Source organism: Gopherus flavomarginatus, chromosome 19 (genome assembly GCF_025201925.1).
Source record: "Gopherus flavomarginatus isolate rGopFla2 chromosome 19, rGopFla2.mat.asm, whole genome shotgun sequence".
Lineage (NCBI taxonomy): Eukaryota > Metazoa > Chordata > Testudines > Testudinidae > Gopherus > Gopherus flavomarginatus.
The window spans coordinates 21,090,187-21,104,857 of record NC_066635.1 but is presented as its reverse complement, the minus strand read 5'-3'; the positions used below and the strand labels follow the sequence as shown (position 1 = coordinate 21,104,857).

At 51.9% G+C, this 14,671-nt stretch overlaps 1 protein-coding gene across 6 annotated transcripts in view; it reads left to right on the top strand.

Annotated features, from left to right (window-relative positions):
- RPH3AL (rabphilin 3A like (without C2 domains)) overlaps positions 1 to 14,671 on the top strand; it is a 95,466-nt gene that overhangs the window by 75,884 nt on the left and 4,911 nt on the right. For all 6 annotated transcript variants that reach the window (XM_050928839.1, XM_050928840.1, XM_050928842.1 and 3 more), the window contains 2 exons: positions 6,951 to 7,064; positions 8,016 to 8,189. In XM_050928839.1, coding sequence (XP_050784796.1) covers positions 6,951 to 7,064; positions 8,016 to 8,189 — 288 coding nt within the window. The remainder of the gene's footprint in view (positions 1 to 6,950; positions 7,065 to 8,015; positions 8,190 to 14,671) is intronic.

The window sequence follows — 14,671 nt, the reverse complement described above, 5'->3', positions numbered from 1 at the left end:
CCTGATTACCTGTTGTTTGCTTCTTTTTCTTAAGAGTAATGGTGTTGACTCTGCTGTCTGCCAAATTTCAACTGGCTTCTCATCGGTCTACCAGGGATAGCTCAGTGGTTTGAATATTGGCCTGCTAAACCCAGGATTGTGAGTTCATTATAGGGATCTGGAGCAAAAATCTGTCTGGGGATTGGTCCCGCTTTGTCCTCCTGAGGTCCCTTCCAACCCTGATATTCTACGATTCTACCTAAAAGCCTCCTGCAGTTTTAATTAGACTACAGTATTCTTCTTCATCTCCTGTCCTGTTGTGTAGTGTTGCTATGAGCTGTTAAAAGAGCCACTGTGTTCTGCTCCAGACTTGGCTGCAGGAGGACTAATCCCTATATTCATCCCTTTTTAACAGTGTGTTGTCTTAGTTACTTAATGTTTGTAAAGCACTATAAGTTCTTCTGGTGACAGGTGTTATCCAGGTGTCAGGTATTATAATTAATATGAGCTTATTCACAGGGCTATCGAAGGAAAGGGGCGTAAATGTCTATCTGGGTTCTCCAACCTCCCCAAAATCCCTCCTGATTTCTCTTTCTTCACCCCAAATTCAAATTTCCCGGTGCCTACGGGAGTGTGGATAGGAGTCAGTCTTTCAGATCATTAGACAGCAACAGAAGCTGTCGGGTTTATTATGTTGGCACCTAGGGACCACACACAGCTGAGATCTGGGCCCCATTCTGATAGGCTCACAGTCTAGACAAGACAGACACAGGGTGGGAGGGGGAACAGAACCATAGAGAACTGGCCCAGGTAACTTGCCCAAGGTCACACAGCAGAGCTGGGAGTGGAACCAGAGTCCCTCTTCACTGCCTTATTTGTTGGGCTGGGCTGCTGCTCCTTTGTAATTTGACTGCCAGACGCTGAGCATCCATGCCTTGTGACACTGCTCCGGTGCCTTGCTTGGCCCTAGCCCTCGCTCTTTACAGGCAATCTTGGAGTTCTCACCCAGGGATTACCTCGGCTGCTTTATTGCTGCGTGCAGCGTTTCTGAAGCCAGTGGTGACTGCTCTCCTGTCTTGCTGTATAGGTTCTTATACCACTTTCCAGTATCTGAGCGCTTCCAGTCAGGCATTCAGCAATGTGACCAACATCTGTCATGTGTTCATTCTCTCATCCTCTCTCTGGGGGAGGAGCGTATCCAGTGCAGTAGAGTTTTAGGTTTTGTTTTCTAAAATATACATGTGTTAATGTCAGAGATGGCAAGTCAAAGAATTGTGCCTGGCGATTGGAATGGGAGGCGGGGAGGTTTGGGATGATCCTTAGTTCCTGGAGAAGTTAATTGCTCCATCCCCAGGCCACCCCCCGAGAATGCTGTGTCTCCCACGGAGGTGAGCTTCACCCTTATTTGTAGAGAGCTCCATTGTGCCAGAGGAGTGAAGTTGTTCACCACGGCCTTCATCCCAGAGCTTGTGGCCATGAAGCACCTGCAAGATTTTACTGACACCAAGAACTTGATTCTCAGCAGAGGCGTCTCCACTCTGCAGTATGGTTCCCCTGCTGGGGTGGCAAAGCCAGGATTTGTTGGGTTTCAGTGCATGCTACAAAGCCCTTCTGGCTACTCAGGCTTCTGCATGAGCAGCATTCACTGAAGGGGAAAAAATTGAAGGTCCCAGAGTTGGGGGATAGGTGTTTATTGCCAGGGCTTAGAAACTGCTTCCGGCAGCCAGAAGACAGCACCTGCCGATCAGAGGGCAGTACGGGAGATGCTAGTTCTGGGAGCTACAGCTCTAGTGTTCAGATTTCCTAAGCATCTGAAATGCATGTGGCTCTTGTTGGTTTCATGATTGGTCATAGGGTTCTGAACAGCCTCAGTAAAACTGACCCAGGTCTGCCCAGGGAGCAGGCTACGAACCCCAAGATCCTGGAGGTGGAGAGGAGGGATAGAGGAGCGTGGGAGATGGCAGAGGCTGCTTGATGGGACACTGATGAAGATCTTTAATTACCAAAAGCAGATTAGGAGCTGGCTGTCCATTCTCATTTGAAAGGCAGCAGCATTGCTTAAAAACACAGCAGTAAATCTCAGTCCGAACGAGATGATGAAGGACAAAGATAGATATCACATGCTCTGAAAATACAGCCACCCCGAAGACTCCTAGTGATATATCAGCATCTGCTTGAGCACCAGATTTATGTTGTCTGGGCTCCGCAATGCTCCAGCAACAAGCCAAGCAGCCTTGGGAGAAAAATTACTTTTAAAAAGAAACATCAGCACTCTGGGCAATATCTACACTAGCAGCAGCAGCGGAAGCTAGAGCAGAGTGGGCTGCTCCTGCCATCAGTGGTGTCTTGCAATCATGAATATCTGTCTCATCCCAAGCCATCCCTCTCTGGCGCATTTAAAGCCAAACAGGGTTGCATGATAAAACTATCTCACCTTGATTCATCGGTGGGCCCTCCTCAGCAGTCACCTCTTCACAGTGAATGATGTAAAGGAGACCTCTCCCAAATAACCCTTCCCTTCCCCACCCACACTTTTCTTTTTAAGTGGCTCTAGGAGGCAGGAGCAGAGATGGAAGAATTTGTTAATCTAAACACCTTGTTAATAAACTCCAAACGGTCCACTTACTTTTCAGCAAAGGGGAGGGAATTTAAGCTACGTATTAGGATAAGCTTCCTAAATCAGAGGGTATTTAAGCTCTGGAACTGGCTTCCAAGAGAGATTGAAGAGTCCCATCATCGGAGGTTTGTAAGAACAGGTTGGACTCACACCTGTCACAGGGATGCTGTAGGTTATTTGTTTCTGCCTCAGCACAGACGGCTGGACTAGGTGACCTCTCAAGGTCCCTTCCAGCCCAACATTTCTGTGATTATAAAAATCAAGCAGTAGGACCTGGAGGGTGGGGTGCCTGAGGGAGTTAGGTGACTGTCAGTGGGAACTGCGTGCCTAAATCCCATGGGCACCGAATCAGAATGCACAATTAGCTGAGGCCTCTGGTTTATAGTGACAGGCCTGCTTGATTCTTGGGAAAAGTAATGACTGTTCTTAACAAAATAAACCCCCTTGTTTTAAGGCTCTTGGACAGAAGAGCCATCCCTGCTGGTACATTCCCATCTGTAATGCAGTTATGGTCTCTGCTATGCGCGGCTCCTTTCTCAGCAGTATTTATTAAAGCTGATGAGAGGTGTGACCAACTTCTGACAGCGCGGTTAGACAGCTGAAGGCTGGGCCAGTCCGGGAGGGTGAATCGTAAACACAGTAAGAGTTGCTGCCATTGAGGAACAAGCTGATTGGAGTGAGAAAATTGGCTGGCGGGCTGCACTCCCTCTTCAGCTTCTGATCAAGATTGCCCTGTGAAGATAGCTGGCAGTGAGGTCAATTTCTATAGCCTTCCAATAATGCTAGCAGCCAGGTTTAATATACTCAGAGATGATACTCAAGAAATGCGTTATTTTAGATATTAAAATTTTTGTAGTAAAAGAAAATTCATGTCCTACAGCGAGCTGCCTGCACGCGATAACGCTTGCAGAGGACTTTGGTGGAACAGTTCAACAGCCTGCCTGCATGCGGGGAAATATACTAGCCCTTGTCCTGCCTCTGTGCTGTACAGCGTAAATCAGTGTGCAGCTTTGCAAAGCTCGTGTGTTAATCTGAATGCTGGTGAAAAGTGACAGCCCTGTCTTAGGTACTTTATATCTTCCATTTCCATAGTATCTGAGCATCTCACAGTCTCTGAAGCACTTATCCTTCCAATACCCCAGTGAGGCAGGGCATTTCCACTGTCTCCATTGTACAAGTGGGGAACTGTGGCCCAGACAGACAAAGTGACTTGCCCAAGGTGATAGAGGGAGTCAGTGGCAGAGCAGGGAATTGAATCCCAAACTAGCACCCTGACCACTGGTCTCTTCTTCCTCTCTGCATTGGGCAACGATGTCCTTTCTTGATCTGAAGAATAGTGGCAGTGCGCAGTTTGGCAGCAAGTCAAGCTTCTCCCTGCAAAGGCCTGGGGGGAGGAAGGACTCTCCTGAGGGGACCCGTTTACCCTGCATGATATATTCAGTCCTTTCTGTACCCTGTGGACAGCTGAACTCCTCCTTGTGCGGGGATGGGGCTTGGGGTGAAATTCTCTGCTCAAAGGGTCAAGCTGTGGGCCCATCCGGGAGACTGAACTATTGCATAAATGTAGTGCTGGTTCTCAGCACAGGGCTGAAAGCCACCCACTGTAAGCTTCGTTTTCTGGGCTCACTCGGGTTTCTGGTGAGGGGCAGGCGCCTCTGGGAGACCTTTTGGAGCATTGCTCTCTCTTGCCCACACTGTCCGTGTGTAGCTAGCTTACCCCAAGAGCCTAATCCGGCAAAGCACAGAGCACCCTTACCTCCCATTGATTGCAAAGGTGCTTGACCCTCATGAGACCCCAGGCCCTAAATCTTGTGGCTCGTTAATAAATATTCTTCCTTAGGCTGGACACATAACTTGTGCCCAGTTCCTTGTGCTGGAGTTCTGTATTCACCTTGCTGGTACCGAGGTTGAGGGACTGGGACACGGCAGCCCTAGATTCTGCCACCAACTTTTTGGGTGATCTTGGGCCAGTTACTTAATCTGTCTGCCACCATTTTCCCGCCTCACCCTGGGGATAATGGTAATTTCTTACCTTGCAGGGGTGACTCCCTGTATGCTTGGCAAGATGCTCAGATATTATGGTGATAGAAAAGCTTATCAATAAATACCAGAGAGTGTTTTCTGTATGGGAATTTTTCAGCTTGTCACTTTGGTTCTCTTAAGGCTGAGACAAGCTAACTTCACACTTGCCACAAGGATTTTGAACAATATTTGAGAATGAGACGATGGTTATTGGGCTGCAGATATACTTGCCTGAATCAAATGAGCAAAAGCCACCCAACCAGTCCCAGAGACAAATCCATCCCAAAGTCTCTGGGCTGAGGTGAGCCAGGAAGGCTGGCAAGCAGAGGGAAGCATTTTGAAGAGCATGCAGCCATGGTGCAGTCTCAACTGGTTGAAGATACACACGCACAATTGGTCCGTTCAGTCTGTAGTCTCGGAGTGCTCTTGGATTCCTCCGTGATGCTGAGCTCTCACATCATGGCATCCGCGAGTACTGCTTTGTAACATCTCTGCCTGCCTAGGAAACGCCATCCCATCCTGGTGACCCAGACCTGGCGTTGGTGAGTCACATTGTTGTCATTACTTGGCTGGACTACAGCAATGTGATATACCTGGCACAAAGCCATCAGTACTTAGAAAACCCTAACTAGTGCAGAAAGCTGCGGCGTGTTTCCCCAGCAGCACAGGCTACTAGGAGTGTGCCAGACCTGTCTTCCGCTCTCTTCACTGGCTTCCCACAGACTATCAAATTGAGGTCAGGGTCTTCAGCCTTCTCTTCAAGGAGCGCCGTGGTGCGCTCAGGACATCTAAAAGGTCGTCTAAAGCTCTGGGATGAAAACCGTGGTCGACAGCTGTGCTCCCGTGGCCCAGTGGAACTCTGAACAATAAGGGTGATGCTCATCAGTGCAGGAGACAGAACCTTGTATGGGGATGTGCTGAGCCGATGGAACGAACTCCCCTGGGAACGAAGGACCATCCCAAACTTCCCCGCTTTCCACTCCCAAGTTCAAGGTGCATTTCTTTGACTTTGCCTTCCCTGATATAAAAACATAGCAACAGGTATATTTATGTTCAGCCGACCAACCAAATGCCCCCTTCCAAAACAAGACGCTGCTCTGCACACAGTTCTCCTTCGGGGGAGAGGATGAGAGAACAGGTGGCATGTGATAGATTAATGTGGCTTAATGCATGACTGGGTTGTGCTCGGATCGGATACTACCGTGATGAGCATGGGAAACCCTGTATAGAATAGAAGCGAATGTGATTGACACTGTAATACTGAGGATTTAACTGGCACTTTTCATCATAGATTCACAAAGGAGAGTTAGGGCTTGTCTACGTGTTGACGCTAACTCAAATGGAGGTAGGGTGTGAATTTAAAGCACTGCAGCCGTTCCAGAATAGCTCCCTACATGGACACTCCTATTCTGGAATAAGAGTGCTCCACACCCAGAGTCATTCAGGAACAACTCCATGTGCAGACAAGTCCTTAGTATCATAGGCCCCACTTCACCCACGGGGACCTAGGGCACCGAGAGAGGAAGATTCTCACAGAAGCAAGTCAGTGGGACTTAGAACCACCCCTCCTGCCTACCTAGCCTGGTCACCACCCTGCTTGCTGGACTGTGCCGCCTCCTTGGGTGCTTATGCAGCACTTTGATTGCTTTTCATGTACACAGCACACCACAAATAATAACCGTGGCCCACACTGTGATCCACTGAGCGGCACTTCACTCCATTGAAATCAGGGCGGCTTCTTGTGGTGTTCAGTGCGGGTCAGCATGAGGACAGGCTGTGGCCACGTGGCCCTGTATGTAATCTGTGAGGCCGTGCCACAAACCAGTGGCGGGGGGGCGGGAGGAGTGCAAAAGGACAAGGCCAGTACTTGAACTGAGTCTGTAACACGCGGCCCTGAATCATAAAACCCCTCTAGAAAGAAAAGCCCGACCAAGTGTGAATAGCAGTGAGGGAGCTACAGGTGAATCACACCTTTGAGAAGGAACAGGCTTCAGCCATGTCTACACTACAGACCTTACAGCGGCACAGCTGTACTGCTGCAGCTATACCACTGTAAGGTCTCCTGTGTAGCTGCCATATGCCGGCAGGAGAGAGCTCTCCCGCCAGCTTAATTAAACCACCTCTAACGAGCGGCGGTAGCTATGTCGACAGGAGAGTATCTCCTACTGACGTAGTACTGTCCACACCACCCCTGACCGACAGACGTGCTAGTGTAGACAAAGCCTTCAAGTCGTTATGTCCTGTGTTGTCTTCTGGCTCCATCTGGCCCTCTGCAGTAAGGACTGTGAATGTTGGGAATGGTCTGACTCCCCTCCCTCTCTGTCTCTTGCAGTGGTTTCTAGCGACAGCGAGAGCGACTCAGAATTCAGCTCCTCTAGCCTGGATGACAAGTCCTTGTCTGGAGGGTCCAAGGGCTTGAAGATCAGGAAGCATCACGCGGAATCAGGTGAGGAATCGGCTGTTACCCCTGCATGTGGGCATGGAAATGGGTGATGGAAATGTAGCATAGGGTGACAATTGTTACTGTGAACTCTGGACCAGCTCCTCAGCTGCTGTAAATTGGCATCGTTCTGATGGCTTCACTTTACGTCAGCTGAGGGTCTGGCTATCCCTAGGAATTACAAGCTAGTGCTGAGGTTGAGAGTCTGCTCAGGGAAGGATAGAGTCTCCATCATGTATGTTTGCAGAGTGCATGGCACAGCAGTGAGCCCAACTGAGGCCCTTGAGTATAACTGAACTAGAGTGGTTAATTAATAATAACGGGAGACAGGATGGCTCGGCAGGACTGGTGATGGGAAGAGTCATCCCACTAGTTTGCTAAAGGGACCAGCCTCCTGCCACTCCCATCTCTGCAGCCATGAAGCCTTCCAGCTCTCATCCCACACCCACGTGGCAGTGCGTTGCAAACGTATGGTATAAGGTCTCACATTAAAACAATGGCACCGCTTTGGGGTTGGCCTCTCCACCCCTGAAGCTGTGTGCATGGCTGCCTGCTGGGCGGTGAGCTCCGTGGGGCAGCGTATCACGCTGGGCCAGGGCAGGCCTGGGGCCAGCGAATACAACAGAGTGATTTGAGTCCCGCCCACCCAGACTGGCAGTGAGGGAATGTGAGTGATTCCCATCTGAGGCTACAGAACTCACTCTGGTTCCTCGTGCACATGACTCCACAGCATCAGAATTACCAGTGGAGCAGGCTGGCTGGGGGACTGAGCTGGAGATGGGCCCTGTCCGGGTCAGAAGGAGGCATGCTGGCAGGATGGGGTGTGGGACGCTGGCGTCGTGTCTGCTCTGTGGATGTCTAGGGCCAGCAACCCAGCCCCTTCCACACCCATAAACCCCAGCAGCTCCTGCAGACTGAGACAGCCCTGCAGCAAACCTCTCTCCTGTGTCTCTGCAGCGGCTGGCAGTGACTCCCCCAGAACTCCCAGTGGGAGCATCCACTCCAACGCCTTCTCGGAGAGCCGCAGCAGCCTAGGCAGCGAGCGCGGGGGAGGCCCGAGTGCTACTGAGAGCTGCCAGAATGACCTGCTGGCTGAGGAGTGTGACAGCGATGCCAGCAGAAGTGCCCCCGGTGAGTGAAAGGCCTCATCGCCCCCAGGCTGGCTTCCTGTCTAGAGCACATGACATGGCGCCCCTCTGAAACCTCAGGCTGGCTTCCTCTCTAGAACACATGGCGCGGCGCCCCTCCCAAACCTCAGGCTGGCTTCCTCTCTAGAACACATGGCGCAGCGCCCCTCCCAAACCTCAGGCTGGCTTCCTCTCTAGAGCACATGGCGCGGCGCCCCTCCCAAACCTCAGGCTGGCTTCCTCTCTAGAGCACATGGCGCGGCGCACCTCCCGAGCCCCAGGCTGGCTTCCTCTCTAGAGCACATGGCACAGCGCCCCTCCCAAACCTCAAGCTGGCTTCCGCTCTAGAGCACATGGCTCGGCGCCCCTCCCGAGCCCCAGGCTGGCTTCTGCTCTAGAGCACATGGCGCGGCGCCCCTTCCGAGCCTCATGCTGGCTTCTGCTCTAGAGCACATGGCGCAGCGTCCCTCCCGAGCCCCAGGCTGGCGTCCTCTCTAGAGCGCATGGCGCAGCGCCCCTCCTGAGCCTCATGTTGGCTTCCGCTCTAGAGCACATGGCGCAGCGTCCCTCCCGAGCCTCATGCTGGCTTCCGCTCTAGAGCGCATGGCACAGCGCCCCTTCCGAGCCTCATGCTGGCTTCCGCTCTAGAGCGCATGGCGCAGCGCCCCTTCCGAGCCTCATGCTGGCTTCCTCTCTAGAGCACATGGCGCAGCGCCCCTCCCAAACCTCAAGCTGGCTTCCGCTCTAGAGCACATGGCGCAGCATCCCTCCCGAGCCCCAGGCTGGCGTCCTCTCTAGAGCACATGGCGCAGCGCCCCTCCCGAGCCCCAGGCGGCGTCCTCTCTAGAGCACATGGCGCAGCGCCCCTCCCGAGCCCCAAGCTGGCTTCTGCTCTAGAGCACATGGCATGGCACCCCTCCCAAGCCTCAGGCTGGCAGCCCAGCCCACTGAGCTGAGAGAAGGCTGCCGAGAAAACCCCCATGTGCTTCTAATTGGAATCCGTGCCCAGCATTGTCAGAGAAGCCCGTGTGGCCCTTGTGCAGAGTCAGAGAGGCCCGGGGTTTAGTGGCCAGATGCTGGGTGGTGTTGGTGGCCTGTGATATACAGGAAGTCAGACTGGATTATGCAGTGGCCACTTCTGGCCTTGAACTCTACGATTCTAAGTGTCTTGTCCAAGGTCATGGCTGACTTTCAGGCACTAGACTTTCCCCCTAATGACAGGACTACCCCAAACACCCCTACATTTGCCCATTAAATCCCAGCGTTTGCAGCATGGATCTGAACTTTTATTGAAGCAAAGTGCAAATCCAGGTGTTTTACAGGGGAATAAAAATGCTTTGTATATGTTAGCCTGGCTCATAAATTAAAACATGTCACTTCCCGGCCCTCTGCAATGTAAACTCAACCTCCCCACTCCATCCCCAGCCAGCTCAGAGGAATTAGCTGAGAGTGAGAGCAGATCTACATGCTGCTTTCACTTCTGATCTGGAGCAGCTGGAAGAAACGCATATGTTTTCTCTCTGCAGTTCACATTTATATACACAGTAACCCCAGAGGTTGTCATTTAACACCTCTCCCTCCCAGCTGTTCCTGTCACCTTTCTGGCACCTGTTCCTTTTGGTTCTTGAGTCAGTTTCATGGCTTGTGTGTCAAGGTGTAAATTAGATTTGAGAGAACAGTGAAGGGGTTGATCACTCTGCAACATTAATTCCTGTGCTACCTCCTCCCGGCACTCAGCCGCTGGGAGTCATCAGCTTAAAAATCTGCCCTTCCTGCTGTATAAAATCTGACCCCGAAATGCCGGGGTTAACCGCTCGCAGTCAGGTCAGGTGACATGTGGCATGTGTCTAGGACTGCGACTTTCCCTGGGCTACTGCCCAGCTAAACTAGGGTATAAGTGGGATCCGGTCTCAGAAGAGGTGCAGTCAGGTTTGCGTGGCCAACTAGCAAACGTCTGCAAGGTACCTTCTTTTTGGCCTGGGGTCGGTCACCTCCCATTCCTACCACAGAACCATGCATGCTGGAATTGCTTCATTTAGACAGTGGTTCTTTTGCTGGATAAGTTCTTTGCCATGACCTGCATAATCCTGGCGATGGCAGGGAGGGGAGGAGCAGCAGCAGCCATTTCCACTCAAGTCTATTTGATTTTTGTGCTTGATTTGATTGTGAACAGCTGGCCTCAGGCTGGTGGCCCTCTTGGGAGCAGAATGCAGCATCTCATGCCAGCGTGGGAGCCTCGTGGCTGCGAAGATCCACCCTGTCCCATGCAGTGGATTGCAGGGGATAGATTAGACAGGCCATTTAAGCAGTGACCTGTGCCCCCTGGCATGGCATTTGGAGCACTACTTCCACCATCAGAGCTAATTATACCAGGGATCCCCGTCCACCGTGGCTCCACTGCGGTATGTAGTGGCACGGCAGAGGTGCTGCCGGGTGTGCCTGAAGCAAGCCTAATCCAAATGGTATGTGCCCTTGGCAGCACTTGGGTGTGTAGCCACACATTGTGTTATGGGCATGCTGGGGGATCACGCCCCAGTGAGTATATCAGCTGTGTCTAGAGCAAACGGGCTCGGGTTCCACTTCTGTCCTGCACTCATGCAGATACCTCAGCGATCCCAGCCATATACTAAACGAATTCAGCTGCTTCTGTTGATTGCAAGAGACAATCGGTCTGGTATGTGTATGGTCTGTGTCCTTGGCTGAGTACTTTATCCTCACGCCCCCCGCCGGGCCTCTCTCATTTGAAGGCATTATATAAACCACAATCTGCAGGTTTGGGAAAGAGTTTTTGCTTTAATTTTTAAAGCTCTGTTTTCCTTCCAAAACAATTCTGGGCTCCAACCCTCCAAAAACAATTTTCTCCACTGTGCACAGATGACATGAGCCTAAAGTTAATGGCTCTGCAAGCCATTAACATGACTGTAGCATTCCCAAAAATAGGGAGATGCTGCAGCAGTGTGATATGTGCAGAGTTTAAAGGCAATCGTGGTACATTATGCATAACATGGCTGTCAGCAGGATACTGTAGTACACGCATGATGTCCTTGTGTTCTATACAACACCTTCATGAGTAATTTAAATCAGCCATTCCATAGTCCACTATAATAAATGCACCAGCCCCACCACCTCGCCAACCATGTGGTGTAAGTCAGTGGTTCTCAACCTTTCCTGACTACCATAGCCCTTTCAGGAGGCTAATGCCTGAGCCCGACCTCCTGGGGCTGAAGCATGTAACTTCAGCCTGTGGCATGGTTCCCTGGGCAGCTGCCCTGCCTGCCACCTCCTAATGTTGGCCCTGTACTTGTGACACCACCACCCTCCCCCCGCAAACCCACCCTGGAGGTCGCAACCTGCAAGTTGAGAAACACTGATTTAGATGAGTTGACCTACCCTGTGGAAGACCTCTGCGTACCCCCAGGAGTACGTGCAAGAGACCCACTGGTACCTGTAAGCAAAGAGAAAAGGAGAGCGACACCACTGCAATGTGAAGCAGTGAGCGTGCTACTTCAGACAGTCTAGGAGGTCCAGTGAGCAGGGCGCTGGCCTGGCACTCAGGAGACCTTACTCCCAGCTCTGCCTGTCCTGTGGAGCTCTGCCACAAACACACTGTGGAAGTCACTATGTCTCCCTGTGCTTTGGTTCCCATCAGTACAAGCGGGAGAACAGCCCTGCCCTGACTCACATTAAGGATTGGGAGGCACTCAGGTACCACACCAGTGGGCCAGATGAGTACCTCAGCTAGATAGATCTCTGCCTCTCTTTCCCCTTCCATGCTTTGTCTGTTTAGACTATCTGTTCTTGCTGTGTGTCTGGCAGTACCTAACAGAACGGGGCCTCTAGGCCCTACTGTCATACGAATAATTAATAACTCTTCTTAAAGACCATTTCTTCTTAATATCTCTAGGAAGGGCTGGTGCGGATGGGTTCCTAACTGCCAAACACAGTGTATCATTCCTGCCAAATCCTCTGTAACTATCTGCAATCTGCTCCGTGCCCCGCTCTGCCCCTTACATTGCAGGGCTCCTTGGTGTGACTAGAGTTCAGAGAGAGAGATGGGGCATGCAAGGAGGAAAGATCCCAGTTCTTTTAAACAATCTGCACCTTGTTGCAGAATAAGATCCCAGTGGGGGAATTTATCTATCACTTTTCTGAACGTCTCCATAACGCTCTAATGGTACCAACTTGTGTCTCATAGCAGTAGCTCAAGTGTTGTTCTTTTTTTATTTTTAATGCAGATTTCATTCTCGCCTCTTCTCTAATTCTGTACCAAAGTGCAACTCTCAGATGCCTTTCGCATCCTAAGAACAAATCCCAGGTCGCTATCTTGTTGAAGAGTTCCTGTGATGATTCCAAAGCAATTTTACCCTGACAGTCAGTAGCTCGCCCACTCCGGCTCTGGGAAGGGGGAGGGGAGAGGGCTGGGAAGGGAGCATGGCCAAGGGTCTGGTTGTAGGGGAAGACAAAGGACTGGTGAAAAAGGCCATGAACTTCCAGTGTATTTGTAACACTTGTGGCTGACCTTTTCAAAGCCACATCATTTGACTGCCCAATTCCCATTAAAATTACTGGATGTCCAAATCCCCTCTGCAGCTTTGAGAATCTGTGCCTAGATCTCTAAATACGGGTCTAAATCTTCAGAAGCAACTAGTGTATTTGGACACTGCAGTTTTGGGGCATCCAATTTGAGATGCCATAAAAAGACCTGGACTTCAGAGAGTGGGTGCTCAGCACGTTGTGAAAACCAGGCTCCTGTGAGACATCTCCAGTTGGGCACCCCAGAACTTACAAGCGGCTCTTGAAAAGTGTTGCTGTTACCTGTATTTCTCTCCACTCTGTGGAGTGGGCACGGTGCAGATGGGAAGGTACTGCATTGGCATCTGTGGAGGCTGCTGTTAACAGAAAGGACCCATCCAGTCCTCGATCTCTCTGCTGGGAGCAGCAGCAAAGGTACGGCTGGGATTGTGAGCTGGACGCTAGCCCAGCAGGAAGTGGCCTTGGGCCTTAGGCCACCTGGTGCCTGTGTTGGGTAGGCCCTGCTGTCGTTTCCAAAGGCTCTCGCAGAGCTGCCTGAATCAGTGGGCTTTTGCTGCTGCAAGTGCCTCTTGAAGCAATTTGTTCCAACAGGTTTGTTTAGCCAGCGGGAGGCTGAGCGAGCAACTGGCTCCACTAGCAGTCCTCCTGTGACAGCCACGGCAGACGCTTCAGCGAGGCGGAGCATGTGCCAAAGCTTCACGAAGAGAGTGCCCCACTCGATTAGCCAGAGGCAGTTCTGCGGTGCTCTGCTGCTTAGGGGAGCCCGGCGATTCACAGCCACCAGTGGGAATGCATTACGCCAGCAAATGCACGGACTTCCTTAGTGCAGCGGCTGCTGGCCTTGGGAAGCACAAGCTAAAGAGGAGGGGCGGCTGCAAGGTAGCACTGCTCCCCCAAGCCCAGGAGAGGAAGGGCAGCTGCCCTCTGCTTCCAGCAGGATGTGGAGCTGCACCTTGCCCTGCTGCCCTTTGTTGCAGAGCTTCGGTTCTGGCTAGCAGGTCTGTCTGTCTCTCTCTCTCTCTGTGATTTGCCATTCCAGTCAAGGTCACTGGGACACTGGGCGGTAATGGAGTCTGATCCTGAGAACCACTGAGCTCCCACAATCCCTCTGGGAGCTGCAGGTGCTTTTCAGCCAATCTGGAAATCTGGCCCCTAGTGTCGACTGGAGCTGGGTGTGGTCTATGCTTAGAGGCTAGGGCGATGGGAGCCCCACAAGTACTGGCACAGTAGGTTGTGGAGTCTTGGGGCTCCTTTTCTCTAGGAAGTATAACTGTGGTTTAACAATCAGGCTGGCTGGCCCCATGCTGCCCACAGCTGCTGATGTTCAGCATCACCTAGCTCCATGGGCTTGGGATAACTTTCCCCCAGGGATGGCACCCTTCTAAAACTGCCGACTACGCGGTTCATCTAGTGCAGGCTGCAGTCAGAGACAGGCTGCTGGGCTATAGGCACCTTGGTCCAACCCAGGCTGGCACTTCCTCTGTTCCTAGTCCTGAGTGAACCCTGGCTGGCCCACGACTTGGCGCTGAGGATGACTTGTCTGCACTGACGGGTCAGCTACGTGCCGGCTGGTTCAAAGTGCGAACGGTCAAGTGCTGCCTGTTAGGGCCCAGTGCTATGCCTTTTGTCTTCCCGGTGGACGATGGGGGGGCGAGGGAGAGGGGGTTAGGTTCTGCAGATGCACCCTGAGCTGTGGGATGAATTTTATAAATGAAGAGGAAGAAAAAAGCCCCAGTCCAAGCGTGTCCCACAGTGAATCTGGCTGTTCTGTGCCAGCCCTGGCTCTGTGGTGCCCTGGGGTTTGCTGATCACCAGAAGGAGGTTCCCCCTGTAGAGAGTGGGCTGTGCAGGGCTCCCGTGGGTTTGTCTCTTGAGTCTCATTTTGTCCCCAGCCTTCCAGTAGGGCTAAATTCCACTGGATCCAACGCATGGGTGGCGCATATCGTAGGGTGG